The sequence below is a fragment of the Xiphophorus hellerii genome, chromosome 1 (genome assembly GCF_003331165.1).
Source record: "Xiphophorus hellerii strain 12219 chromosome 1, Xiphophorus_hellerii-4.1, whole genome shotgun sequence".
NCBI classification, from domain to species: domain Eukaryota; kingdom Metazoa; phylum Chordata; class Actinopteri; order Cyprinodontiformes; family Poeciliidae; genus Xiphophorus; species Xiphophorus hellerii.
Window position 1 is genome coordinate 29,252,035 of NC_045672.1, and position 27,385 is coordinate 29,279,419.

The 27,385-nt window shown below is 36.3% G+C and overlaps 4 protein-coding genes across 6 annotated transcripts; 3 read left to right on the forward strand and 1 right to left on the reverse strand.

Moving 5' to 3' along the window:
- Nucleotides 1–332: 332 nt before the first annotated feature.
- Nucleotides 333–12,470, forward strand: camk1gb (calcium/calmodulin-dependent protein kinase IGb). The gene is made up of 13 exons (XM_032558856.1): nt 333–513; nt 2,225–2,327; nt 6,055–6,180; nt 6,265–6,339; nt 6,428–6,566; nt 7,125–7,248; nt 7,334–7,409; nt 8,322–8,434; nt 8,529–8,607; nt 8,695–8,782; nt 9,999–10,348; nt 11,010–11,105; nt 11,675–12,470. Exons 2-12 carry the CDS (start codon nt 2,242–2,244, stop codon nt 11,065–11,067), a joined length of 1,314 nt encoding a protein of 437 aa, XP_032414747.1. The 5' UTR covers nt 333–513; nt 2,225–2,241; the 3' UTR covers nt 11,068–11,105; nt 11,675–12,470.
- Nucleotides 12,471–18,497: 6,027 nt separating this feature from the next.
- Nucleotides 18,498–19,451, forward strand: g0s2 (G0/G1 switch 2). Of its 2 annotated transcripts, none has more exons than XM_032567993.1 (2): nt 18,498–18,617; nt 18,715–19,451. In XM_032567993.1, exon 2 carries the CDS (start codon nt 18,732–18,734, stop codon nt 19,080–19,082), a length of 351 nt encoding a protein of 116 aa, XP_032423884.1. In that variant the 5' UTR covers nt 18,498–18,617; nt 18,715–18,731; the 3' UTR covers nt 19,083–19,451. The 2 variants fall into 2 exon arrangements, with proteins under 2 accessions (XP_032423884.1, XP_032423877.1); XM_032567986.1 differs by having other exon boundaries at nt 18,501–18,617; nt 18,712–19,451.
- A 518-nt stretch (nt 19,452–19,969) lies between these two features.
- Nucleotides 19,970–24,251, forward strand: taf8 (TAF8 RNA polymerase II, TATA box binding protein (TBP)-associated factor). Its single transcript, XM_032558870.1, has 8 exons — nt 19,970–20,150; nt 20,433–20,586; nt 21,525–21,623; nt 21,711–21,773; nt 21,857–21,981; nt 22,088–22,235; nt 22,514–22,656; nt 23,572–24,251. The coding sequence occupies exons 1-8, from the start codon at nt 20,103–20,105 to the stop codon at nt 23,710–23,712; spliced, it is 921 nt and encodes a 306-aa protein (XP_032414761.1). The 5' UTR covers nt 19,970–20,102; the 3' UTR covers nt 23,713–24,251.
- On the reverse strand, nt 24,053–27,077 carry LOC116717460 (protein pitchfork). 2 transcript variants are annotated; one of them, XM_032558891.1, is made up of 5 exons: nt 26,775–27,077; nt 26,324–26,419; nt 25,157–25,287; nt 24,972–25,089; nt 24,053–24,118 (listed from the first exon to the last, which is right to left on the reverse strand). In XM_032558891.1, exons 1-5 carry the CDS (start codon nt 26,931–26,933, stop codon nt 24,053–24,055), a joined length of 570 nt encoding a protein of 189 aa, XP_032414782.1. In that variant the 5' UTR covers nt 26,934–27,077. The 2 variants fall into 2 exon arrangements, with proteins under 2 accessions (XP_032414782.1, XP_032414773.1); XM_032558882.1 differs by lacking the exon at nt 24,053–24,118 and having other exon boundaries at nt 24,616–25,089; nt 26,775–27,076.
- Between the last annotated feature and the right edge of the window lie 308 nt (nt 27,078–27,385).

Sequence of the window (27,385 nt, forward strand, 5' to 3'; positions counted from 1 at the left end):
TCCCCTTTTACCACATTCAGCAGGTTCATGAGGTTGATTGAAAGCACTAAGCCCCGCCTCCTGGCTCTGATTGGTTGTTTTTGGTTGAAAGGTGCAGTTCTTCAATAGCAGCCCAGAGAGAGGATGGAGGATATCGATCTTTTTACAGATTATCTGTCAAATATTTTACTGTCACGTGGTGTAAAATGTAAAAAAAAAAAAAAATTAAGCTATTTGTGTAAAATTCCCAACTCTTCAAAAATATCGTGACGTTTACTATTATTATTTTTATTCTCCATTTGCTGCAGGGCTGTTCCGCTGCTGCAGGCAGATGAATGATGGAGCTGCAGGTGATCCGCTCCCAGTCTGAATGAGAAGCCCCGCCCCTTCCGGGTTCTGTCCACTGGGACGCAATAATCCCCAACGTGACAACGGCTATTTGAGCGCTGCTGCACTCGGTAATCTGTCCAGACCCGCTGAGTTTTTGGTAGGAGATTCACAGTGATACAGCTCTTTACCGTGCAGAGCATCTCGGTGAGTCTCAGCTGTTTGATGCCTCATTTGTATTATGCGAACAGCTTGTTTAGATTAATAATTGACAATATCTTCTATTTATTGTTGTGCTTTTTTTTCTTTTTTCTATTATGGGTTCAAACCTGAGCTGAATGTCTGATGATTCGTTTATGTCGCAGAGATTTTTTTTTTTTTTTCCGCGGATGCTGCAGCCTCTTCGGCTCCTCTGTTGGTGCATGAATGCATCATCCAGTCTCAGATAGCAGAGAGTATTTTCTCTCTTCTGTCACGACAGAATGACAGCAACAGCAACAGAAATTAAACAGGGGGATAAATGATCTCTTTTTAAAACCGCAACTTGTTGCATGTTTTTGACTTTTAGAAATCACTTTTGTTTCCCTGGTTTTGTTGGTTTTGCTGCAGCGTCTGCAGTCATGTAAGGAAATGAAAACAGAATCTGCTCTAAAACTCATTAATTTCAACGTTAAAGTTTAATACATTTAACTGAACTTATCGAGACAGTTCATAAGAAGAAACTATTTTTCATTAATACATTCCGGAGCCGGTTTTTGGAGCATCTCACTCAGTGTAAGGTTGAACCAAATGCCCTCTGTTTCTTTGTATGTCATCTTTTCCTTTATAAACAGGTAGTACCATTATAAAATATAAATCTGTGCAGTGCAACCAGTTATTTAGATAATTTCCCTCACAGGCTGTTTTATTTATTTTTTGTTTGTTTTCACTTTGTTCTATTAGTGTCAGTATAAACGGTGGGTTTTTTTTGTCAGTAATCTGTTAAATATATATATATATATATATATTCTCCTTTCAATATCGTCACCTTCCTAAAATAATAGTCTAAGTATTTTTTTGTTGAAAGGGATTTATTTTATTTTTTATTTAATTTTTTGTTTGCCTAAATTAAAGAAGAGGTGGCGTTTTTGTTTGTTTCTTAGTAAACCAAAACACTTCTGGCAAAAAAAAAAAAAAAAAAAAAAATTTGTTTATTTATTTCAGGCAGACAATAGATAATAAAACAAATCATGCCAACTGACATGCAATTTTACACGACTTGTTCAAAAAGAAACAGGTAGAAGATACAATATCTTGTGATTTTCTGCCCCTCCAAAATGACTTAGGTTATTAATTTTAGGGCGGTGATGATATGTTTCATTAGGCCTTAAGGTATTTCCGGGTGTCACCTGTGAGACGGTCAGGTCTCCAGATCAGGAGTTTCTAATCCCTTATATAAGAGGAAAGAGGACAAGAAACCAAAGTGGGTAACCTGCTCATTAAAAGTTCTCCTAATCCTTCTTGGAACCTCCAGTTTTAATGGCTTCTCCCCGAACTCGGTTTTAATCCTTCCAGGTCTTGATCTGGTTATTTCCTCAGGATCTGATTATATTCTCATCATTCGGTTTTACTGTATTCCCTTTGTGAAGTTGATGCACAGATGTGAGCTGAATAAACTGGCTTCTGATCAGATTATTGGGCGAACCTTTAGTCTGCTGCTGTCAGACAGTCTGAGCTGTGCGGCAGACGCATCAACCTTCACAACTGCTTCGTCATGCCTGCAGTAATCCCACATGACTGTCTGGACGTATGATTATTATATCACGGTGGATGAGTCGGCGCGCTGAGCAGGCGTCGCCTCCCAGGCAGCACTTTGACATCCGTGGAGCTTCGGTGTGCGCTGACCTCTCGGCTTGTGTCTCCTGTTTCCCTCTGAAAGAAATCCCAGCCGCAGACATGGGGCGCCAGGAGGGCGACTACGCGTGGAAGAAGAACACGGAAAACATCCAGGAGATTTTTGAATTCATAGAAGAGTTGGGATCGTAAGTACTTCGCTCATCTGTCTGTCACTTGTTGTTTGAAATGTTCCGCACAGCTGGAGGTGGAGCAGATTAGTGGTTTGATTGGATTGACCTAAGGAGGCCTGTTTCGTTAATGTTTTAGTTTCCTGATGGAGTCTGTCTGATGAGGCAGAGACAAAGTTCATTCACTAAAACTGGGACCTGTCTATTGGCATTTTTCTTAAAAAATTAGTACAAAAAAAACACGGATATGTGCCGCTCAAACAATCTTTCTTTTCATAAAGAAAATTTAAAGCTTCAAATGTCTCATATTAGCAAAAATTAGGGGCAAAATTTACATTTTCATTCATGAATAAAACAGAAAATGCAGCTTGAGCATGAAAAATAAATGTACAACTCATGAAAAAATTAAGTGACCACTTTAAATGATCAGTTTATCTGATTTCACTCTTTATATGAACTACTGACAACATGTCTCTGAAATCCCAAGCCAAAATTTAGCATTAATTTCCAGAACATGAGAAAGAGTCACAATAACAAAAAAGATGCAGTGCTTTCTGACCTCAAATAATGTCAAGAAAACGAGTCCATATTCATTTAGGAACAATAATGCTAATGTTTTAACTCAGGAAGAGTTCAGAAATCAACACATTTGGTGGAATAACCAAGAGGTTTTCAATGGGTTTTCAGTGCAGTGGTCTCGTCATTTTTTCCAGATAATATTTTAGATAATTTTTTCTGTATGTTCCACATGTTACCTGAACAAAAGTGCCTATTTTTTTTACTTTTTGTCAAATTCTCATCTCCATAAATGATCCTAAAGGTGAAAAACTGACCTTTAAAAAAATATTTATGTAAATGTGAACATATTAGATGCTCCTGACACGAACAGTGGTTTTCTAATCAGTGTGTGGTGATAAGAAATATAAATTCAATATATATATATATGTACAGTACATATATATATATACAGTACAGACCAAAAGTTTGGACACACCTTCTCATTGAGTTCAATGAGAAGGTGTGTCCAAACTTTTGGTCTGTACTGTATATGAAATAAGACACTAAAACAGACTAAAATATAAAGCATTAGTTGTAATTCCTCCTGCTGAAGTCATTACTCTGTAACTTGTTGCTCCACTCTGTGCAGACGGTTCTTAATCTCATCTGCTGGCCTGATTTCCGTGCATCAGAGGTGATAATCAGCAAGTTGAGCATCTTAAAAACAACAGATATAAAAAAAAAAAATCTGATGTGCTGCCAAACTGAAAACGCAGTCTTGTAGAGAACGCTGTCGAGGGATTTTGAGCTGCGAGGATCAGCAGTGATTAGTCTGTGTTTTCCCTGGAGGGAATAGTGTGTGGCTCAGTTAGTCAAAAGCAATTACGTTTATTTCCCTGAACAGCTTGAAAAACAGGCTCAGGGTTTTGGTTATGTGGGCGAAGATTTATGGAAACCATAACGTGCTAAACGTTTTTTCATTGGTTTGCTAAAAAGAGGCACCAAAATCGTCTCTTTGTAAGTTCACTTTCATTCGAGTGGTTGACCCACTTTCAAGAGAAATGTAGCTTCCTTCACTATATTGTCATGAAAATCCATCAGAATTAAAAAAGAAATAAAGCACATTCTTAATGGATTAAGCTTAATTAACAATAGATAATTTTATTTTGACAGTTTGCTGAGAAAAAAGATAAATTGTTTAAATTGTAGTACACTTAAATTATTAATATCAAATTTAGTAGTTGCAAATGATGGAGCAGTCAAAAAGAAAATGTTTGGCATGAATAAATAAACAAAAAAATTACAGCAAACTTTTTTTATATATAGATGTGGTGATAAGTAAACAAAACATAACATCAGTTTTATAATAAATTATATTGTCAGCATCCTGAAGTAATGGCCCAAGCCATTTTATTTATTAATTTTTTTGCCAAAAGTTATATATTTTGCCTAAATCATCTTTTGGCAAAAAAAAAAAAAAATTACTCTAGGAAGATCAAAATGCACCAAAAACTTGTGGACAAAAAAATTAAAAAATACGGTTTGTTTATCATTGTGAGATTTGACTATCCTGAGTCTCTGTTTTCTTTTTGTTTTATTTAAAAAATGTTATATAAACTGTAAAAATGTTTAAGTGTATCAGGATGCTTCTGACTTTGCTTTTTGGGTGTTATTTGTGAATAAAAATAAATATGACATACATTTGTTCGACTAAAACATATCAAATCCTGCTATTGTACTAACGGAAGTGTGGACTCTCTTGAGAGCCAGCTTGATGAAGATGTTCTCATTTATTTTCTCTGATAGTGCCTGAATATTTCTAGCTTTACCACTTGGTAATAAAAACAAACCGGGTCATAAAACTACAAGCAACTTCAGCCCAGATCAGCTTTGACCTTTTATTTTTTTCGTCTATATGAAAAGTGTGTCACCTCCTGGGCAGATGGCGGCTTTATGATATCCTGTCTGCCTGAAAACCTTGACACCTGTCCGTGACCCGGTCCGCTCAGCGTCTGCTCCTTAAGACGCCCCACCGCCGCACATGCTCACCGTCTGACCTTTGGAGCCCTCAGCTGGCCACGGTTTCCGTTGCGTCAGGGATAAACGCTCTAATCCACCTGGAGGAACAACTATTCCCAGACTGCAGCTGAAGATAGCATGGGAACAGAACACAATAACAGGCTTCTGGCATGCGAATAGTTAAGCTGCAGAGTTGATCAGATCTTAATCTTATGATAATACTATTTTTTATTAGCTCCAAGAAACTCAAATCTGGACATTTTTATTCCAAGAAGAGGCATTAAGGAGAATAAATGAAACATTTCCTGTCTTTGTAACACAAAAAACATACAAATAAATTGGTTATTCAATCAAATATCTTGAAACTACGGGATTTGGTTAATTTAAAAATTGTATTAGTTATTTTTACATTATTACCAATTAATTTACAAAAGTTTTTTTTGTATTTTGTCTTTTGAAACTAAAACTGTGTGAACTACTTTAAAGCAAATGTGCATTTCAGTGAATTATGGAGTAAAATTCTGGAATAGTTTGGAAAAGGACTTGAAAAAATTCTCTACTTTAAACGAATCCAAAATACTTTTTAGGAAAAAGAGTATATATTGTTTCCAATTTATATTCTTGATTTAATGTATGCAGCAAAAAAAAACAACATTTATTTTAAATTATTAAAAAATGTTTTTCTTCTTCCTGCTCTCTTTTCACTCATCCAGAGTAAATTTAATAACAGAAAGAGTTTGTATGATGAAATTTGTTAAATTGAGTGAATAAAACTATTGATTGATTATTGATATGTTAAACTGTAAATAACTGCTGCAGTGTTTTACAAAGCTTATCACATTTTGTCATGTTTACCACCACAACCAACCACAAATTAAAAAAAATATAAACTTTTTTTCATTTCTCAAATATGCACTGCCTTTAGTTGGTCTGTCACAAAAAATCAAGGTTAAATTTTGTAAGGAACTAAAGATTTAGTTGCCTGGTTAAAGTGTTTTTTTTTTATTTCCAAAAGTAAAAATAATTTTCTACTGACTCATCCGAAGCTGCTGATGCATTAAATTATCACAACCTACAAATGAATGTGTTTAATTAACTTTCAAAATGTGAAAAAGCTCCTAGCAGACGAACAGGAAAGCAGGTTAATGATTATATGACTATGTCATAAAGGAATAACTCATTTCCTCCAGCGCTGATTGTCTTAAAGTCATTTGTGTGTCATCAACAGAGGCGCGTTCTCTGAGGTCTACATGGTGAGAGAGCGGAAGACCGGGAAGACGTTCGCCATGAAGTGTGTGAAGAAGAAAAAGAAGAGGGACATCAACCTGGAGAACGAGATTGCTGTGCTGAGAAAGTAATTACTGTTTGATTAACCGTTCCTCAGCTGGAAGAGAGTTAAAAATGTCTCATAAAATCCTGTTTGTGTTTTTTCAAACAGAATCCAACATGAGAATGTTGTAGGGATGGAAGATCTCTACGAAAGTCGGACGCATTACTACATCATCATGCATCTGTGAGTTTTCCGTTTTGCGTGAGAATCCAATCAGAGCCGCTAATGATGGGGATGGTTGAAATTTACCGGCGCGGATTTTCTGTTTCAGGGTTTCGGGCGGTGAGCTGTTCGACCGTATTCTGGACCGCGGCGTTTATTCAGAGAAGGACGCCAGCAGGGTGATCCAGCAGGTTCTGGAAGCCGTCAGCTTCCTGCATCAAAACGGCATCGTGCATCGAGACCTCAAGGTGAAAAATCACAGTCATATTTTATTCCCCTTTTAATACAACAAACCAGAGTTGGGCTGTAACTTTTTGTTTGTTTTTTTTTGTTTATGAGGTTTTTTTCCTATGCTGTACTTTTTACTTTTATTTGAGTAACTTTATCATAAAGTTTTTCTACTCTTACTTGAGTAAAGTTTCTGGATTTTCTACCCACTGAATGAAAAACAAACTTATTTAACCAAAGATTCACCTCACACCTGAAGTTTTTATTGAAAGAAAGTGTTTTGGAAACATTTTCTTTTGCCTGATTTTGTTATATTTTCTTACTTATATGAATTATTGATATATTGGTCTTTAAAACACCAAAATTTCCACTTAACTTTATATTTTGGTCCACCTGATGATCCAATTTTTAAATATTAAATGATTGATAATTTGACTTTTTACCAAATACTTGTTGATTAGTCATCAGAATTATCATAAATAAATATCATAAATAATCATTAGTTGCAGCTCTCATCAGCCTTATAGCTACTTTAGGATGTTGGGATGAACTGATTTTGTGTGTTGGTTCCCTCACAGCCAGAGAACATCCTCTATTACAGCCAGGACGAAGACTCCAAGATCATGATCAGTGACTTCGGCCTGTCAAAGATGGCCGAAAACGGCATCATGTCCACAGCGTGCGGCACCCCAGGTTACGTAGGTAAGGAAACGCTCTATAGAAAATGATCAAATACTAGAAATGTGACACAATATAAATTATTTTAACCTTTTCTTCTCTCTCTCAGCTCCTGAAGTTTTAGCACAGAAGCCCTACAGCAAGGCAGTCGACTGCTGGTCCATTGGAGTAATCACATACATCCTGTAAGCATCAATTCAAAATCGATTTTCACATTAAAGGCTGCTTGATGCATCTGGGATCTATTTTTCTAAATACTAAAAGTATTGATTGATTGATGAAGAATGCCTTTAGGAGGCAAGAATATGCAAATACAACAAACATATGTTAATAGTAGGTGAACAATAGCACCCCCTAGTGGAAATGTACCTTCATACAGCCGATATGCGGATTTAAATAGTAAAATTAGGAACACTGATCAACATATTTGATATGTATTGATCAGAGCTGAGTAGTAACTAATTACATTTACTCAATTACATTTAATTTAGTAACTGTTTTGAAAAAAAAAATTACTTTTAGGAGTATTTTTTTACTATTAAGTATTGTTACTGTTACTTGAGTTACATTTCTGGATTCTCCACCGTCTGAATGAAAAACAAACATGTTTTAACCAAAAATTCACCTGAAACAAACACACATCTGAAGTTTTTGACAAAGTTTCAGAAGCTTTTTTTATTGAAAGAAACTGATTTGGAAATTTTATTATTTACCAGATTTTGCTATTTTCTTTGTTACTTACATGAATTATTGTCATTAAAATACAAAAACTTCCACTTAACTTTATATTTTGGTCCATCTGGTTATGTAATTTTTAAATATTAAATGAGTAGACTTTTCACTAAATACTTTTTTTACTCTTACTTGAGTAATTTCCTAGATGGGTACTTTTTACTTTTACTCGAGTAAAAATACATTGAAGTAGTGCTACTCCTACTTGTGTATAGTTTTTAAGTATTGCTTGTTTCACAAATTGATGACTTTCTATGATGTATAACACTTTTAATCTATTTGTTGCTGAAAGATGATATACAAATAAACTTAAATTAAATTGAAAACATCCAGTTAAATAACTAAATGCCCATGTTTCATTGCAGACTCTGTGGCTATCCTCCTTTTTATGAAGAAAGTGAGACAAGACTCTTTTCCAAGATCATGAAGGCTCAGTATGAGTTTGACTCACCATTTTGGGATAACATATCTGAATCTGGTAATTACTTTCCCTTTTCATGCACACAACTCTCTCTTTATAGTGTTTTTTTGTTGTTTTTCCAATAAAGTAAGTGTCCCATTTTCCTCTGCAGCCAAGGATTTCATCCGTAATATGATGCAGAAGAACCCCAGCATGCGCTACACCACAGAGCAAGCTCTCAGACACCCCTGGTGAGTTGCACTCACCTGTTTCAGGTAATGGCCTAATCTCCATCTTGGAATAAATCTAAGCTTTCCATTGCGTTGTCCATTCTCCAGGATAATCGGAAAGACGGCTCGGAGCCAAGACATCTACTACTCCGTCAGCTCTCAGATCCAGAAGAACTTCGCCCAGTCCAAGTGGAAGGTCAGTTCGCTCTCATTTCCTGGATTTAATGTGATGTAACCTGAAGTTGCAGTTTGGAGTCCATTAATCAGGTGTGCACCTAAATCCTTCCCGATTAAGGTCGGTTAAATAAGATGGGCTTATGGAAAAGTCACTAACTGACGATGAGGTACCAAACCAAATCGGATTGGTCCCCAATAGAAATTAGCTTAAAACATCTGCCAAGTTTATTTGTGTCGCACATTTCAGTTCATCATTAAAACATCACCAACTACAACATTTTAATTTGTCAAAATTAAGAAAACACACATAAAATATGTAGATTATTGTTCTCTAGACAGGTTGCAAAATAATGGGGGGTTTTTACATTAGTTGAATATTGACAAAGTTTTGCGTACATTCGTAATAGAAACGCAGCTAATGTTCCACTAACGTAGAAAATCTTTTCAATTTCTTTTTTTCCATTAAATGCGAGTAAAGTCACATGTCATTAAAAACATGTCATGAGCCTCCAACTTCTACTTCCTGTTGTCTTCTTCTTCCTGGTTTGTTGATCATACGACTCATGTAATGTGAAAAAAGTGTTTTCATTGCAAAATAAACCAATTTTGAAACGGTCAAAAAAAAGAATACGTCATAAAGCAAATTTATTTCCCAAATGTCAAATTATATAGTCAGTGTAGCTAGCGTGACGACTTTAAAGGAGGAGTAAATTCACGCCAAAAAATTAGGACATTTCAGAGTTTTAAATGCAGAAAATTTACTAGAAAAAAACTTTGAAATGTTGAGATTAATCTCATAAATTTTCAAAAAAATAAATGGAACTTTGAGTTTCATAAGTTTAACATTTGCTAGAAAAAAATTTACATTTTCCAAAAGTCAAAAATTTTCAGATTTTGAAACTCCAAGAATAAAAAAATCCATATTTTTTTCCTAAAAACTTATGAGATTAATCTTAGAAATTTGAGTATTTCTCCAGAAACTTTTCCACTTTTCAAGCTCAGATTTATTTTTGTTTTTTCAAGAAAATATCTATTAACCCAATTTTTTTTTTCAATCTTTTTTGACTTTTCAGATTCAGTATTTTTATCTTGCTTTGTTGATTAAAAATACAACAACAAAAAAACAATGCATTAATGGCATAGTTAATGGAAATTGGGGTGATGTGCTCCTATCTTTCTGGCTTTAATGAAAAACCAGGAAGCTTGACGCCTGTTTTTCCTTGTTCTCCATACAGCAAGCCTTCAACGCCGCTGTAGCCATCAATCACATGAAGAAGCTGCAGCTGGCGCACACAGAGCTGGCCCTGCGGCAGGCCAGCGTCCCAGACATCAAAGTGATCGATGTGTCTTCACCAACAAAGAGTCGCAAACATCCGGATCCGGAAAAACCAGAGGCCAAGAAGGAAGACATCAACGGCAACATAAGCGAGACGCAGCACATGTCTCTGCCCCCGAGCCACGTTGATCTGAAAAACCACTTCCACCCACTGAAGGCCAGTCAGAGCCAGAACGCCGCACAGCACGCGCCCACCATGGCCGAGCAGGGGAAGCACGTGTACCACTCAGAGCCCGCCAACCTGAACGGGTAGGCGTCAGAATCCACTCATGGATCTGGACTGTGACAGATGCAAACATCTACAAAAAAAGAGCAGGCGTACATTTATGCCAAAAAAAATCTCAGAAATATTCTAGAAAAACTTGGAAATTTCTTAGTTTGAAAAGTTGAAAATTTGCTACAGGAAACTCTGAAATTTTAGATTAATATCTAAAATGTACTAGGAAAAAAAAAGACATTTCCGAGTTTGTAAAGTCAAACATTTGCTAGAAAGATTATCAGACATTTTCATGAAAAACACTTAGAAATTTCCGAGCTGCAAAGGCTTTAATTTGGTAGAAAAAACTCAGAAACTTTTTGATTAATCTCAGAATTAAAAAAAAATATACATTTTAGTTGTGTCAAGAAGAGCTTGAAAAGTCAAAAATTTGTGTTGAACATTCTCGACTTTTGAAATTTCCATGTTTTTTCTAAAAAAATTAACACCAAAATTTCAGAGTTTCTCCTAGCAAATTTTAAACTTTTCAAAAGCCAAAATTTTTCTTCTTTTCACTGGAATATATATGAGATTCATATCAAAATTTCTGAGTTGTTTTTGGCAGAAATTTACTCTTTTTTAAAAATTTTATCTGCATTGGTCTTAGACACATCTGATGTGCGATAACGTTTCTCTCTGCTTTCTTTTTTTTAGATATGCTAAAAACCGGAATGGGAAGACTGTACAGACCGGAGTTTGCTCTATCATGTGAAAGCTGGATGAAGTTTTAATGGGTTAAAACTTTTTTTGGTAAGTAGAAAATCAAATGCAATATAAATAATGTTGCACTCTTTCACATTTTGTCACTTTACAAACAGCATACATAATATATTTTGTTAGTATTTTATGTGAAGAGTCCACACAAAGGCTATACTTAGCTCCTGGAAGCTGAGCCTCCACTTAAAATCTCGGATCTCATTTGCTTTTTCCGCACCTTTGTAAATATATTTGAATTTTATTGGCTGGATCCAATTTCTTTGGGTTGTAAGTTCAAGTACAATTTGAGCTCTTGAAATGCTATCAGCTGCTCCCAGTTGTAGAAACAATGCATTGTTGCCATGGTTACACTTGTAAAAGCAAAAACTCTTTCAGCTGCACAGCATCCAAAACCAAATGGAAAAATCACCCATTTTTTTGAAAACCAAAAGAAGACAAACAACACAGAGCAGAGTGAGCTGCTCTGTGATGATTTATTACATAAAATCCTGATAAAATACACAAATTTGAGGTTATAAAGTGACAAAATGTGCATGAATACTCATGCATCTCAGGTCCAGCTCATAGGAAAGATGAAACTCTTGTGTTTCTGCCCTCTGCAGGTCAGTGCTGCTGTTTTGACTCGGTGTGACGCCGTCTTGTGTCAGCAGCTCCTCTCTGCTCAGAGTCAGAGGAGGTTGACCCCCAGTGGACCCGACCGGTCCGCACCATCAGTCTGTGGGGCTTCTTGTCGGAAAGAGTGCCAATAAAAACTCAAAACACTCACATTAAACCTCCAAACATTTATCTAAGACACACATCTCCACATTGCAGACGTTGAGTTTCAAAGGACAAGATGGTGGATTGGAAAAGAGAGTTCATGATCTTTTTACGGAAAGTCGACTTGATACCTTTCATGTTTGTTTGCAGCTTTTTTTCAAAGGATCATTTGAGATCTGAAAAGCACAGACAGGAAGGAGACGATAACCTTCACCCACTTTTGTAAATAAATAAAAACCCACATTGTAAATAAATCGTTTTAAAGAAGTGCTCACAGCTTCTAGTAAGCAACACTGATGTAAATCTACGTCTTCATTCTTCCTGTAAATGTTTTTCTTTGCCTGCTCAAGTGAATAAATCACAGTAATTATGAATGTTGCAAGTATGATTAAAAATTGCCAATGCATAGCTCTTGCATGCCATCAGTGATTTAATACCTAAATGTTTATTAATTGCTTAGTAAAAACACACTTTGTAACGTGATTTGTTTTTTTTCTTCAGTTTGGTGCAGTTTTATTGATCTTGTTTGCAGTGTATTCTGAAGAAATCTGGTTGGCTCAGAAATAAAAACTAAATGTGAAATTTATGTAATTCGTCTACTTGAACTCATGAGTCAATAAAATATTCATTTACCAAAAATGTTTCTCAAGTTGTTTTCTGTTGCTTCAACAGAGATATTTTTCAAAAATAACTATATAAATAAAAAAATATATATTAATAAAAATAAATAATAAAAAGAATTTAAAAATCTACATAGAAGAGATCAAATGAAATGTCTGAAATAGGTTAATTCTGAGCTGTGGAAATTATTTTCAGCATTTTTACTGACTAAAGTAAGCACTGATTAAAGTGCTTAGAAAATGTTACTACATATAATTTGACCCAGGTATAATAAAAATTGTAAAATAGGCCAAAACATTATAGAAAATCAACTCCTAATAAAATGAATAGAGAGGAGTGTTTGTTATATTGGGTATAAAAAGAGAGTCAGCAAGAATATTTTTTAAATGAGTAAAAAATAAAACTGGCTTAAAAAATACCTGAACTTTTTTATTAGAGCATTTATATATGACTGACTGATCAAAACTGTAAATAAACTTTTTTTCTTACTGTATTTTTCTATTTTCAAAAACTCTTCAGGCATATTCAAACATTTTCACCTTTGACCTGATTTAGTGTCTCCAATTAAACTAACCTGAAAGCCAATTAGCAGGCAACACTTCATTAGATCAGATTACATTTAAGCACCCAACACAGTTAGGATTAACACGAGAGTGTATTTAGAGCAGCAGGTTTCAAAACACGTGAATTACACTCAGCATAAAACACATTTTCAGAAGCTACAACAACAAAAAATCCCTAATTCAATGTATGTAAGTTTAACCAACTATATTTTATACATTGTTCCTCTTGTCTGCATTTGGTCTATATCTAAAAAAAACTCTTGGATTAAAAACAAATCACCCTTTCATTTTTGAAATGCTGCAAATAAACATTCTAGTCAGGTTGTTAGTAATAATTTTTATTTAAAGCAGAATAAACAGGACATCCTACCCTTTTTCATCCAAACCCTCACTGAAAAGCCTCCTCACATCTGGACCCGTTTCCTCACCTCACCTAAAAGACCGGCTTGGTGAAGTCCAGTGGGAAGACAGACTGTCCATTCAAGTGCAGAAACGCAGCAAATTGGGGGAAAGGTCTCCAAACAGACTCAACCTTTTCCCGGCAGCTGCCAACTCAAATGCCCAGAATCCAAAGTCACTTTGTATAGAGGAACATTTTGGACAACGTAATCACAGAGAGATTACCACAGCGTCTTTGGAAAGTCTCGTGTTTATTTAGCAAAAACAAACCAAAATGTGCAACATTACCAATACTCACATCAGGGTAACCATGGAAAAACATAAAAGAGATAAACTGGTGAGAGGTTATCCTTACATAGAAACAAAGTCCCAAATTTAAGTAGGAAATCAGGGAACTTTAATGGCTTTTGGTGTATAATTTTCTTCCTGATGGATGCTCGTACACTGCAAAAGCACAAAATCTTACAGGGTTTCCCAAAGAAAACTAGTTTTTGAGTTGAAAAATGTTTAAAGTTGGCAGGAAATTTGAAAATATTACTAGGTAATTATGTGTTACTCAAAGAATTATCAACAATACCTAAACACCAACTACAAGATCTTTAAAAAAAGGCAAACATTAAAATAAATAAATAAACAATTCTTAGTCTGGTGGGAGTATAAGCAGTGGTGGAGAAAGTACTCAAAAAATGTACTTAAGTAAAAGTACAAATACACAGGCAAAAATGTACTCAAGTAAAAGTCAAAGTACCACATTAACATTTTACTTAAGTAAAAGTAAAAAAGTACTGGCTTTTAAAAATACTTAAGTATTAAAAGTAAAAGTACTTGCTGAATACATAACCTAATCGCTAATATCATTAAGTGTGCCGATAGTATTTAATTTGAATATATCATAAATGTGCCATTTTAATAAACAATGTCACAGATTAAACATGTTCTTATTGTGTTTATTCTCTGTAAGAGTTTAGACTTAGATATGTGATTCTATGCATCATAATTTCAGGGATGGAAACATCTTATTTCCTGTCCTAACGTAGCATGAACTTCATTAGTGACATTTATTTAGAAAGAAATCCAACTGAAAGGGGATGGAACGAAGGTGTGGGGGGGAAGACATGCAATCGAGGAGCCACGTAGCAGAGTTGTAGTCAAGACCACTGAACACGAGACCAAGACCAGCGCCCTGCGCTACATGACACAATAAAATGAAGTGCACCTATCAAAATTGGTTCTCAGATTGATCTGAAAGATCCACATTTCCATAAAAACACCTAGATATAAATACTTAGAGCTGAAATATATTTAACCAGTATCAATTACAACTCATTTCATTCTGTTTTGCTTTCATCGCTGTGCTACAATCCGCAGAGGTCGCCTGCCATCCCTATAAAAATAACGCCCTGGGCGGTTGCCCATATTGCCCATGTCAGAAACCACAACTGTCTGCACCATTAAACCATGAAACATAGCAATTAACTGTAATTGCTATGTTACAATTACAGTTGTAATTGTAACATTACAACAACACTATGAACACTGTCCAACGGCGCAACAAGCAGAAGGAGCACCATGACTGTTCTCATCCTCCCTCCCACTGCACGTTTGCCACCATGACAGGAGACAAAATCAATCAATGAGCATGCTCTGTGTTCATACGTTCAACTTTTACTTATTCGGCAATTAAATAAATGTGTGTGTGTGTGTGTATATATATATATATATATATATATATATATATATATATATATATATATATATATATATAGCTATTGCAGTGTATACAAGAACAAAGAACGGCTCTCAGTGAGGCTTCAGTCCCATCAACCTTAGTAAAGATCCGTCCAGAAGAATCGGATCGTTCCTGAATCCACACAATAATTCAGCGCGAGTGACAACTTTTTTTCATCGCAGATGCAACATGTGTCTCAGTACAGCTAGCTTTGCTAGCATCACGTCCACAGATCTTACCTTTCTTTAAGCTTTCCTTCCAAGTGACGCTAAAAGTTGGACAAAGTCCCACCGTCTGTGAAAGCGAAGCGCTGCTGGTTTTACATGTCGTCATATCTTATGATTTATGCAGCTATTATCGATTAGTTAGACATCTTCTCCCGCTCAGAGGAAACCACTGCGCATGTCTGGAGCTCCGCGTGCTAGTAAAGGGGGAGGCGATGGGTGACAACAGACACTAAGTCACGTTATTGCTTGGATTTTACGGCGCCACCTTAAAGTCCCTGAACTTCATATTTTAACGGACAAAAAGAGAGCAGTGCGACTTGGATGTAACGAGTAACGCGACACTTTTGTAGAAATGTAGTGAAGTAGAAAGTACAGATACTTACTGTAAAATGTAGTGGAGTAAAAGTAGAAAGTACCCATTATTAAATCTACTTAAGTAAAGTACAGATACATGAAAATTGTACTTAAGTACAGTAACGAAGTACTTGTACTTCGTTACTTCCCACCACTGAGTATAAGTTATACATTCTAGTATAACTAAGATAGTTAGTTATACTAGACCAAAAATACTTGGTAAGTTTAAGTGTTTTTGCAATCTACTACAGTGGTCCAGAAGTGCAAGCCTTTAAAAACAACAAATTGAAAAACATAGTAACTGAAAAATACAACGACATAAACAAAACAGCAGAGGTAAATCTCAGTGGGATTTATAGTTTGGTTGCATTCCAGTTTGCCCTGGAATTATTTGCCTCTGTTGTTGTGTCCTGCCTTGCCTGAAGGTGTTGGCAAGGCCCTTCTAATGTTGGTCCCCGACAGCAACAGTACGCAAAGAAAGCGAATGCACACATAAAGTTCTGTGCTTTTGCTTTCGACCATATCCTTAACAAATTTTGGAATGCTGCAAATGGGAAAGTATCCAGCATGCTTCCCTAGAGATAGCAGATATACTCCTGCTTGGGTTTGAAGCAAGACATCCTGATCCCATGGTTTCATATTTAAAATCTGATGCAGTCAGGAAAGCAGTAAAGGTAAAAATCCAAGAGATTGCTACTATGGAGAGTAAATGCAGCCAGGTGAATGGACGTTGATGCTAATCCAAGAGTTACGCTGAGTTCATAGGCTAAAAAAATCCAAGATTGCTACTAAGGAAACTAAATGCAGCCAGGTGAAAGGACATTTACGCTATTCCAGGAGTTCATAGGCTAGTCCCAATGTCTATGCACTTTGGATATTGATGGATATGAGATGTAATGTAAAATTTTATAATGTGCTCCTCAAACCTCTTCTGCTTTAGGTATTTCTGCATGGTCTTATCATGAGATTGGTCAAGCTGCTCTCTAGACTTATGCAGTGTCATATAACAGCAGGGGAGAGCTCCTTGATCCTTCAGACTATCTAAGTGTTACTTCCCCAACATGGAATTTACGTATCTGCCCTCTTTAGCATGAAAGAACAAACCCCTATCTTTAACAATAGACAAATGGCAAAACCATCTGTGTTGGGCTCCACAGAATCCTGGTACATCACAATCTGGGATTCACACCTATAGTCCGATCAAGTCTCTCTTCTCTGACCAGAATCTATAAAAGGAAGTCAGATCCACTGTTAGTCAGAGCAACTCTTGACAGACTCCTTTGACTCTGTATTTCTGTTCTCACCTTGCAAGGTTTTAATAAATTTTCCAGACTCTTGTTAAAGTAATTTTTTCCACAACAGGGATAGGAGCTACACTACTCTGTGGTGCTGTTAGATCCCTACATCTAGAAAGCTTCTTATTCCTTAACATTACAGGGGTAAAAGAAATGCAAGGAATGGTACAATCACTTCCTCTAAGCAATGCATAATTTCAGTCTTCTTTCTATTCATGGTAATAAATGGACAGCCATCATGCAAAATTGTGTTTTTTTGTATTTTTTGATGAGTTTAAGTGACTATCTGTACTACTGGAAAGATACAGATTGAATTTTCTTTCAAGGTGACGTTATTGTTCTCTATCCTAATCTTTTAAAAAGTTCTTTTTGTATGTTCTTTCCACCTTGTTGACATTGTCAATCGATATGACAACTTTGACCACAGAATTTGTTTTTATTTACACTCTTGCATGAAACTTGCTATTTTGACGCGGTTATTCCCCAGCAATTGTAGAAGTTCTATTCAAAATCTGACAGAGAGCGCAATCATTGGAATAATTGAAGAAGACTGCATGTAGAGTCGAGTTTTAAATCCAGGAGAGTTGCAAGAAAGACAATTACCTCAGTATATGCTGTGTCTGCTCTACCACTGACCCATAAGTCACCTAGAAATTTAAATATTTAATTTATCAGATATTTTCTGACTGGATCACTGAAAAGACAAAAGATAGACATTCGCCATCAATGTGGCTTAAAATCCAACTGGACTAAAAGCTACCGTGTGAAGCGTGCATCATCTGTTGTACAGATGTTGATTCAGCCCTAATGTGTGTTCTGTGTCCGTTTCACTGAGTCTGCATGACACATGGCCCTGTGTGACAAAGAGCAGACTCGTTTCCCAACTGTCGCGTGCAGCAAGATCTGGGTCGAAGGGCATGGAGTTTGAGGCAAAGATTGCATGCGCACGTGAACACCCCCACACACGAACACCCTAGTCTCTTACCGAGTCAGATGGGTTGCAGGAGTGCAGGAGTCAGAGCAGCACAGGACTGCATGATTCAAAGGATTGTGTAGCTACTTATCTGGCCATGGAACTTATCTGTCAGTGTTCAATAAGGGGTATTCCTTGTATAACCAAGCAATCTTTGTCAGTCAATACGTGGGAGGGACTTTTCTCAGCCACACATACTTTGATTGGACATTGTTCAAGCTCACCTGAGGAGGTCTATGTGCATAGTTACAACTCACCCAATGCAAATCAACCACACATGTTATTCAGTTTGTATCAGTATTGATGGATATGCCAAAACCCAATTGTCAGAGATTGTCCACACACCAACCTGTTTACTGTATCTGCTTTGGTAAATGTGATGTCACATGCTCAGCATCATGCACAAGGAGTGTTTCACTTCTTGCTCTACAACTGCATGCCCTTTGACACAAACAAGTGTGAATCGCTTAAAAAAATGACTGCAGTACTCATGAATATTCATCAAGTCTGAGGGAGTTGACGTGGCTCTTCTCGCCCTTAAATTGCAGGATTTTCTCTTGCCTTTCCACCATCAAGATTGAGCCAAACACTTTGGGACAATCAAGACTTTGGTACGTGCGTCAAGGTGAGTTGTTGCTTCTAAAACACGGTGAACATTTTCAGGACTATTTTCTCAGACAAAACAGGTTTGTACATTGTTTTTCTTGATTTTTTTTCAGCAGGGTCATCAAATCCAAATATGGAAAGCATAAGTGACATCATCCCTTTCGCCAAGGATCTGCTGAGCCAGAAGCCTACCCGCAGCATGTTGAAGATCTACATGCTCGGCTCCACTCTGGCTGTCCTTGGAATGGTTGGCGGAATGGTGGAGATGATTTTCCTGCCCTTTGAGGAGGATCGCACCATAGAGGAAGAACTGGAGCAACTTCTCATTGAAAACAAGAAAAAGAAAGATGTCCCAACAGCTGATACTACCTCTGTTCGTATTGAAGCTGAAGACATGATGGCAGTCGTAAAGTCTGAGGCGAAGGTCAAACATCCGGGAACTGCTTTGCAGAGAAGCTCAGCCAACCGTTTGCACGCATCTTAGGGAAACCCTTCGTACCCAGAAATGGACTCTGAAGACAGGGTTGTTGATGGCAGTAGTGATAAACCCTATCACCACATTAAACTGATCCCCTTTTCTGCAGTATTTATTTCTCATGTGGCTAAAAATGTAGTTTGCCCTTGTTGTTGACAAAACAAAATACGGTGAACTGTTTGACTGAAAAACTGCAGGATACAGTAATGTTCGGCTGCTGGGCAGCAGATTCTAATAAATGACTTGTACTGGATGTTCAAGGAAGAATTTTTACATGTTTTGTATAGTAATAAACAGCTTTTCTTTTGCAAGCAAAATTCTACATGTGACTTTTATAACTATGTGGGCTAATTCAAATAAATTCATCATAAAATGTAAGCAAAATATAAAATCATTTGTAAAATTTAAATTTAAAGCAAAAAAACTGTTCATAGTCTCATAAACTGGAAAGTTTCACAAATCAATAATGTTTTTTGTCCTGACTTAAATAAGTGAGCAGAATCTGCACATCTCAGGATTTGGAGATTTGTTCACAGGAGCGTAGATACACAATGTATAATAATTTAGAGTGTTATTTAACCCCAAAACTGTTCTGTGACATAAAATTAGACATCAATTATTCTACAAACATGAAAGCAGCACATTAATTTGAGAACTATTGTGATGATCCATCTTCCCGGTGATGGCCTGAATCAGTTGTTTTAAACACACATAAAGATACTATGATGTAAACAAAATCTCTATTTAAATTTTTAATAAATAAAACAATAATAAAACGGATGGTGTTAAAATAGTGCAAAAATCAGACTTAGGATTTGTTTTTCATGGTAACAGATGTGTCGTTTAACAAATTAGCACTAGATGGCAGTGTTAAGTAAAACTGCAGGTGGATTCAACTTCCGCCCAAGTAGCGGAAACGACGTCATTAAGCCGCACTATGTTTACTATCAGTAGCTACGCGCCAGTCGAATGAGTAAAATACGTTTACACATTTATTTAGCTAAGGAAAGAAAGTTGAAGTGAGTGCAGATGGGGGATTCCTCGGCAGCATCGGGGACGTCGCTGAATTCAAGCGGGGTAAGAGTCGCTCTCTTCGGTCACGCAACAGAATGTAACGGTCTTTAAGCTAGGTAGTGTTAGCTCGCAGTCAAACAGCAGATATATTTCTTCAATGTCTTACATATTGAGAAGGATTAGTTACTGAAAGTCATAAATATATTTACAAATTACTGCGCTGTGTTATGAGCATTAGGTTCAGATAACTTCCTTTTTGGTCATATCTACATATGTTTTGATAAACATGTAGCTAACTAAAGATGAAGTCTTTATTCAGGCTCTGTTTCCTCTGTGCTCTGTCAGCGGGGAGCTAAAGCAGCCTCCAGCCCCGCAGAGAACTACCAGCTGGCCCGGCGGCGGACCCTGCAGGTTGTTGTCAGCGCCCTGCTTACCGAGAGCGGCTTCGAGAGCGCCGAGAAGGCCGCCGTGGAGACGCTGACGGAGATGATGCAGAGCTGTACGTATGATTCATTTAACTGGAAGATTTAAAATATTCTAAAGATCGTAAGACTTCAATGCGAAAACTTGAAATGGTGTCCGCCCATAAAATAATCATCAAAATAGAGCACTTAAAAAAAGAGATGTTTGAGAACCTGTCTTTTACTTCTCATTAGGAAGTAAAGAATAATCTTCTTGGGCAATATTGCCAAAACTGTTATCACGACATATGAAAAATATATTTATATATAAAAATATACAAAATCACACAATGCTTTTTGTGCATCAAAGAAAATACAAAATATATCTAAATATAAATGTAAACTACTTTTGATCAGCTACTAAGTGTAAATAAAAATACTTAAATAGAAAAATGAGACAAACTGCTGTGGTTCAACAGAGCTTTATTTTACAAAATGTTGAAAAGTGTTTTCCACTCACGTATCTTTAAGAACTCAAACATTATGTGCAAAATTAAGAATCTTTGTTTTAATATAAAAGGAAATATTAATTTTAAAAATGCTCAACAACAAAATACGTCAAATAGAAAAACCCTGGAAAAAGTAAAAGCTTGTGCTCGCTTCCTATTGATCAGGAATTTTGTTCATTTTTATTTCTACCATCTAACACGAACATCTCCATAAGAGTAATGACTGCCAAAGCCTGTCAAATGACTACTTATGTTTGTTGACAGTACTTAAATCTGTTCTCCACTGAAATATATTTAAATAAAAAAAGCTTTTTGTGGTGAATTTTTCTCATGTAATTAAAAAAATGAATACATTTTCTTATTTAAAACATAATTTTTTTAAACATTTAATTAAAAAGCAGGATATGATTTAAGAAATGGCAATTTTGTATCCACTTTTCTGTACAAACACAAACCCTTGAATATTATTACATCCCTTTTGTTGTGTAAAAGAAAAGATAAAATATTTGTCTTTTTGTTCCTCCAAGACATAACTGAAATCGGTCGATGTGCTAAAACGTACTGTGAACACACAGCCAGGAGCGTCCCGACGTTGTCGGACACCGTGGTGACCCTCATTGAAATGGGTGAGATCAGAAATCCACAAACCGACGGCATGCGTTTCCTTTTGCTGCCGACAGACTCAAATCTGATGAAATTCAAACTGTTTGTAGGTTTCAACGTCGACACGCTGCCTGTGTACGCCAAGCGATCTCAGAGGATGGTCATAACCGCCCGTAAGGAAGTTGTCTGCCTCTCATTTATGTTCCCTGTGTGCTTTCCAAACTTCTAACTTTTTATTTTCATTTTTGAATTTCAGCTCCAGTGACGAACGCGCCTGTGACTCCTAAATCTCTGTCTGCTGGACAAAAGCGGACGCATCCGTCTCACATTCCCGGCCACTTCCCGGAGTTCCCCGACCCTCACACCTACATCAAAACACCCGTGAGCCAGAAACCAGTTTTAGAAAACAAATCCTTGAAAATCAAATGAGCTTACTGGTTTCTCTGAAGGTAACTGCTGATTACATTTGAACTTTTACGTCCTTCAGACATTTCGAGAGCCTGTGTCGGACTACCAGGTAGTGAGAGAAAAAGCTGCCACCCAGAGGAGAGACGTGGAACGAGCACTCACCCGTTTCATGGCCAAAACCGGAGAAACCCAAAGCCTCTTCAAAGATGACATCTCTGCCTTTCCCTGTGAGTGATGTCATTGTAACACTGGTTATTTTATAGTGTAAACTTCCACAGTATCTGTAGTAGAGACGACCCTAGAACTCACCTCCTTTCTTCATACCTTGTTTGTTGAAATGAATTGTTTCTCAATAAGGTTTTAAGTAGAAAAAGGAACATTTTAAATCAATTCAGCTGTTTTTCTGTATCAGATTGGTATTTACTGATACTAAACCTAAGATACAAGTATCAGAAGTGAAATAAATGTATCAGTGCATCACTAATATGTATATAACTGATTTCAGTGATCGCTGCCCGGCCGAGCACCATCCCGTACCTCAATGCCCTCCTTCCTTCAGAGCTGGAACTGCAGACTCTGGAGGAGACGGACTCATCAGAGCAGGACGACCAGACAGACAGCGAGAACGCAGCAGGGAATGTTATCGCTGTAAGTCTTCACAGCTGGAGTCTAACACCATTTTTCTATGATTTTAGTACTTGGATGTATTTTTGTGGGGAACTTTCTTCAGAAAATGTAGTTTTTCTTACTAATCTTACCAATATTAATCTTGTCTTTCTGAACTCACACAATCTGGAAATTACCCACAGATTAGAGCTGGGTAGTATGGCTTAAAATAAAATTTCAAATTTTTATCATGTCAGATATTATTTGATTTTTATTTCTTATTTTTGCTCGCTTTCTTTTCTAAAAAAGAAGAAAATATATTTAATAAGTGGTGTTTATTTCAGTCATCCCTTCTGTGAGTTGTATTACTGAAAATCTTTAATTACAAGAATATAATCATAATATTATTAAGATTAATAATAAAAAGACGCAATTTTACTAGGAGAAACATCTTAAAATTCAGAGAGAAAAAAGTTCTTTAAATAAAAAAACCATGCTTGTCCTGGGCATCCTGACATCACTGAGAGCTATGGAAACCAAAAGAGTGCGTTGGTGGGAAAAGAAATCCAGATATTCCAAAAGTTAAATCTTGAAAAACAAAAATTTGATTAGTTGATAAAATCGATTTATCACCCAACCCAATATTATAATAGTTTTATTGATATTTTTTTGACAGAATAATCAGTTTCATTTATGATTTTGGTTATATGGTTTTTAATTCCATTTATTTTATTTTGGATATTTAAAATATCTTGCAGTTCCAGCGTCAAGTGTCAAACTTAAAGTTTATTGCTCTTTTATTTACTCTCACTTGTAAATTGTCTCAAAACTATATGAACGCTTATTGCTTTCCTTTTTTGTCCTTCACTGCTCTATAAAAAATTTTTTAGTGGCTTATTTTATTAGTTTGATGCGGGAGCGGACATATTTTAACGTAAAACTTTCTTTGCGTCTCAGGATGATCCGAGCGCCGACAAAGAGAACTCCGTGCTGCCCCCTGGTGGCGTCGTTCCATCAACCAAGGCCAGCGAAGACAACGTGATCGACAACCCGTATCTCCGGCCCGTCAAGAAACCCAAAGTGAGGAGGAAGAAATGACCTCGCTCTAATGATGAACTCTTGTTTGCTTCTTTTGTTGCGGCTCAGCGGTGAAGACGTTTTCTCCTCTCAGAGACGAAACTTTAAAAACCTGCTTTGAGAGCAGGAAGCAGCCGCTCACTGTTTTTTTTTTATGTTTTCTGTACACACCCACTTCATATTGGGATTTGTATGCAACAAATGTTCCACGTCACCTCCTCCCACTTTTTGTACAAATGCAAAAAGCAAGTTTGTTTTTTTATTAACTCTTACGGTATCTCCTAGGTGAGGATTTCTGCAGCTTCAGGCAACTCATCGCGGCATCCATGTTGTGATGTGATTTCATTCCGCAGCTGTAGAGTTAAAAGTACAAACTCAGATAGGCCAGTTTGCCCCTGTGCCTAACGAACCCATAGTCATTGGGTATCTGAGGGGAGGAAAGAAAAACAGAAGCTGGCTTTCAGTTGCTGCGTGTATAGTTTATACATCAACCTTTGTTGTTTTTGTTTCTTCATTCATAGTGTTGGATTGTCTTTTAAATACAATGACTTGGCAAAGTAGTGGAGCTTTTTTTTCCTTCAAAGTTTGTTTTGTAAAACCTCAAATCTCTTTGGATTTTATTTAAATCCAAACATAAAGTAACACATTTGTAAAGTGGGACCAAAATGATACTTTGTTTTGTAAATATTTTAAAAATAATGTGCAGTTTAGGGCTGCAACTACTGAATATTCTGACAATAAACAGGATTTAAAAAAATGGCACATTCTGCTAATTTACACTTACGCCATTTTATACAATATTAGAAATACAAAAAAGATGCTAATAAACAAATTAAATTTTTAAAGAAGAAAAATATTTTATTGCCTCAAATGCATCGACAGCATTTATTTAGTGTTTGCTTGATCATTTGAAGCAAAGGACGCATCTGCAGCTAAAAAATACTTGTAAAATAAAAAATAATCAGTACAGTCTTGATTAATTTTTGGATTAAGTTATTAATAATTAGGGGAAGGTGCTTTAAAGGAGATTTTTTTAAGGAGAATTTGATTTGGTTGCATTGAATTTTATTTACAGGTATCAGCATAAACGAGGCTGAAACATCCCATTCACACTTTTCAGGAAATCAAATATGTTTCATTTCCTTCCTGATCTAAAATATTTGATACTTTGTGTTGATCTATTACATAAAAGCCCAAACAAGAAGCAGTGAAGTTTGTGGTGTTAATGTGAAAAAGTTCAAGAGGTATAGGCATATATTTAGATTTTTGGTGTTACTCACCGTCACTTTGACAGCCTTCTTGTTCTGATGCGGCAGTTTGGACCAGTCTGGTTTCCCAAAGCACATGGGCCAGATCACCTTCCTGTCCTTTTTTGTGATGTGTTCGTAAATCCCAGGGCTGAGTCAGGAAGAAACGACCGTTAGCTCAGTTCAACTCTGAGGCGTATTTATGGATCGTCTCTCACCCTGGGCTGTTGTAGGAGGTGTTTTTCGGCATTTTGAATTTATATTCATAAGAACCGAACGGAGCTCTGCCGTGGAAAGGAACTCTGGATTTGCTCTGATCTCTCTGGTACTGCTGAGGTGATGGAGTCAACTGGAAAAATGAATCAAAAATGAATTTAAGGATTATGGATCAATTCATAAATCTGAATTAAATCAAGGTCAAGGGTCAAACGTGACAGGATTGGTCAATATTTTAAAGGTGCAGTATTCTGGGACATTATCTGTAACCCAATTCTGATCGCCACTGCATCAAGCAGTGTAACTTGAATCGGTATTACACAAGATAAAAGACATAAAGAACAGAAACCCATAAGGTAATCTCAGGTCAGCAGAGTGAAAACGCACACATGTTCTCTATTAAACTGAGTCAACCTCTCCATTTGATTTAGTGAGGGAAAAAATCCAGCTCACTGTGCCAAAGATAAGAAAACCCATCGAACTCTGAGCTTCAACAAACTTTACCAGGTTGTGTTTGTGCAGGGCGCCCATCAGTGCTGCTTGAGAAATAAAATAGTTCAGTGTGAAGGATGTTGGTTTTGAGATCTGAGTAAACTGAGGAAAGATATGCTGCTGAGAAGGTGAAGCGTCTTTTTTTTTTCCAGCAGAAGAATTCAACAGATCGCTTTACAGACATGAGTCGTTTAAACGATGCAGGGTGGAGTTCTGAAACAACCTCATCTTCCCTTATCAAAATGAAAAATTTATACCTCAGAATCAGAGAAAAATCCTCTGAAGTGTTAGTTTGCACATTAAAACAATACAATGATCACTGCAAAGAAATATTGCAGCAATTAGAAGAATCTTCTAGATCAAAATCACATCATTTATTAAAACATCACTGCTTAATTCAAGTTTTAATTCATTATAAAATGATTGATTCCACATTAATTTGCCACCCAGACAGAATCAGTCTTGCTTTATTAAATTTTGTTTGTAGAGCAGGTAAAAAAAAATTATACCTTTAATCTTTTGCTATATCACTGAAAAAAATAATGTTTTTGGCACTTGAACACCAGTCTTCCAGCACCACAAAGAAAGGCTGCAGGTTGTTCTTTTTTAAAAATTAAATAATAGCTGTATTTTATAACGGAGTTAACAACCGCCTCGACATGTAGTATAAACTATACCTTAAAAGGTGGAAAACGAATGTCAGTCCGGGCAGAGAGAGTATATCCCTTGTAACTCACAGGTCTGGTTTCCAGATTGTAAACAATGGAGCCAAACTGCAAAGAGAAAAAAAACAGCAGTTCTCTTAAAATTCAACATATCGTAGTCTCAAATCCACATCTCCTATCTCCATTTATTTATTTATTTTATAACATCTTTCACATTTACAAAAGATTCACAGATTTACTCATTAGGGTTTTATCATCTGTACAAACCACAAAAAATGTGTAATTTAATAATAAACAAAGCGGGGTATGAGCTAATTTCCGTTTTTTCTTTTTTCCTTCCAGTACTTTTAGATTAGGCTATCCTTTAAATAAAAAAGTACAACATAAAATGGGCACTGTATCTTAGATTTTTTTTTTTTTTTTTTTTTAAAAAGGGGGAATAATTTGTGATCAACGTATTCACCTCATCGTTGGAATAGCAGCCCGGTCCGAGATGAGGCGGTTTCCGAGCTTCTTCTCTTTTCAGTTGGTTTCCTAATCGGTCGAGTGGAAAGTAGCGGGGGTAAATTCTCCTGTCCTGTGAGCTTCCGAATCTAACGCGACGAGAAACCGGTTTTGGCATTTTAGAGGCAAACTGTCAACAGGGCGAGTAAAACTGGCTTAAATGTTTAGGGCCGTTACTATAGTAACAGGGACGTCGCCATAGTTACACAACGCCCGATGTTGTGTAAAGTTCTGGAAGTGTTTTAACGTTCAAATGTAGCAAACGGCTATGCTGCGAGTCCAGACAGCAGTAACTTATTTCCGTTAGGAAACCTCAAAGTTTTGAGATTATCAGAAATTTTCTAAAAAATAAATAAATAAATTAATAAAATAAAACTTCCAAGTCAAAAACTTTCTATAAAAACACTAGAATTTTCTAGAACAATCACAAAATGTCTGAGCAGCAAAAGTTGAAAACTTTGCGAGAAAAAAACCGCAAATGTTGAGATTAATTTCCAAAAAATATTTGTAAAAAAATATTTTTTTTGATTTTCATAAATCTAAAATTTGCAGCCTTTGAAGCTCAAATTT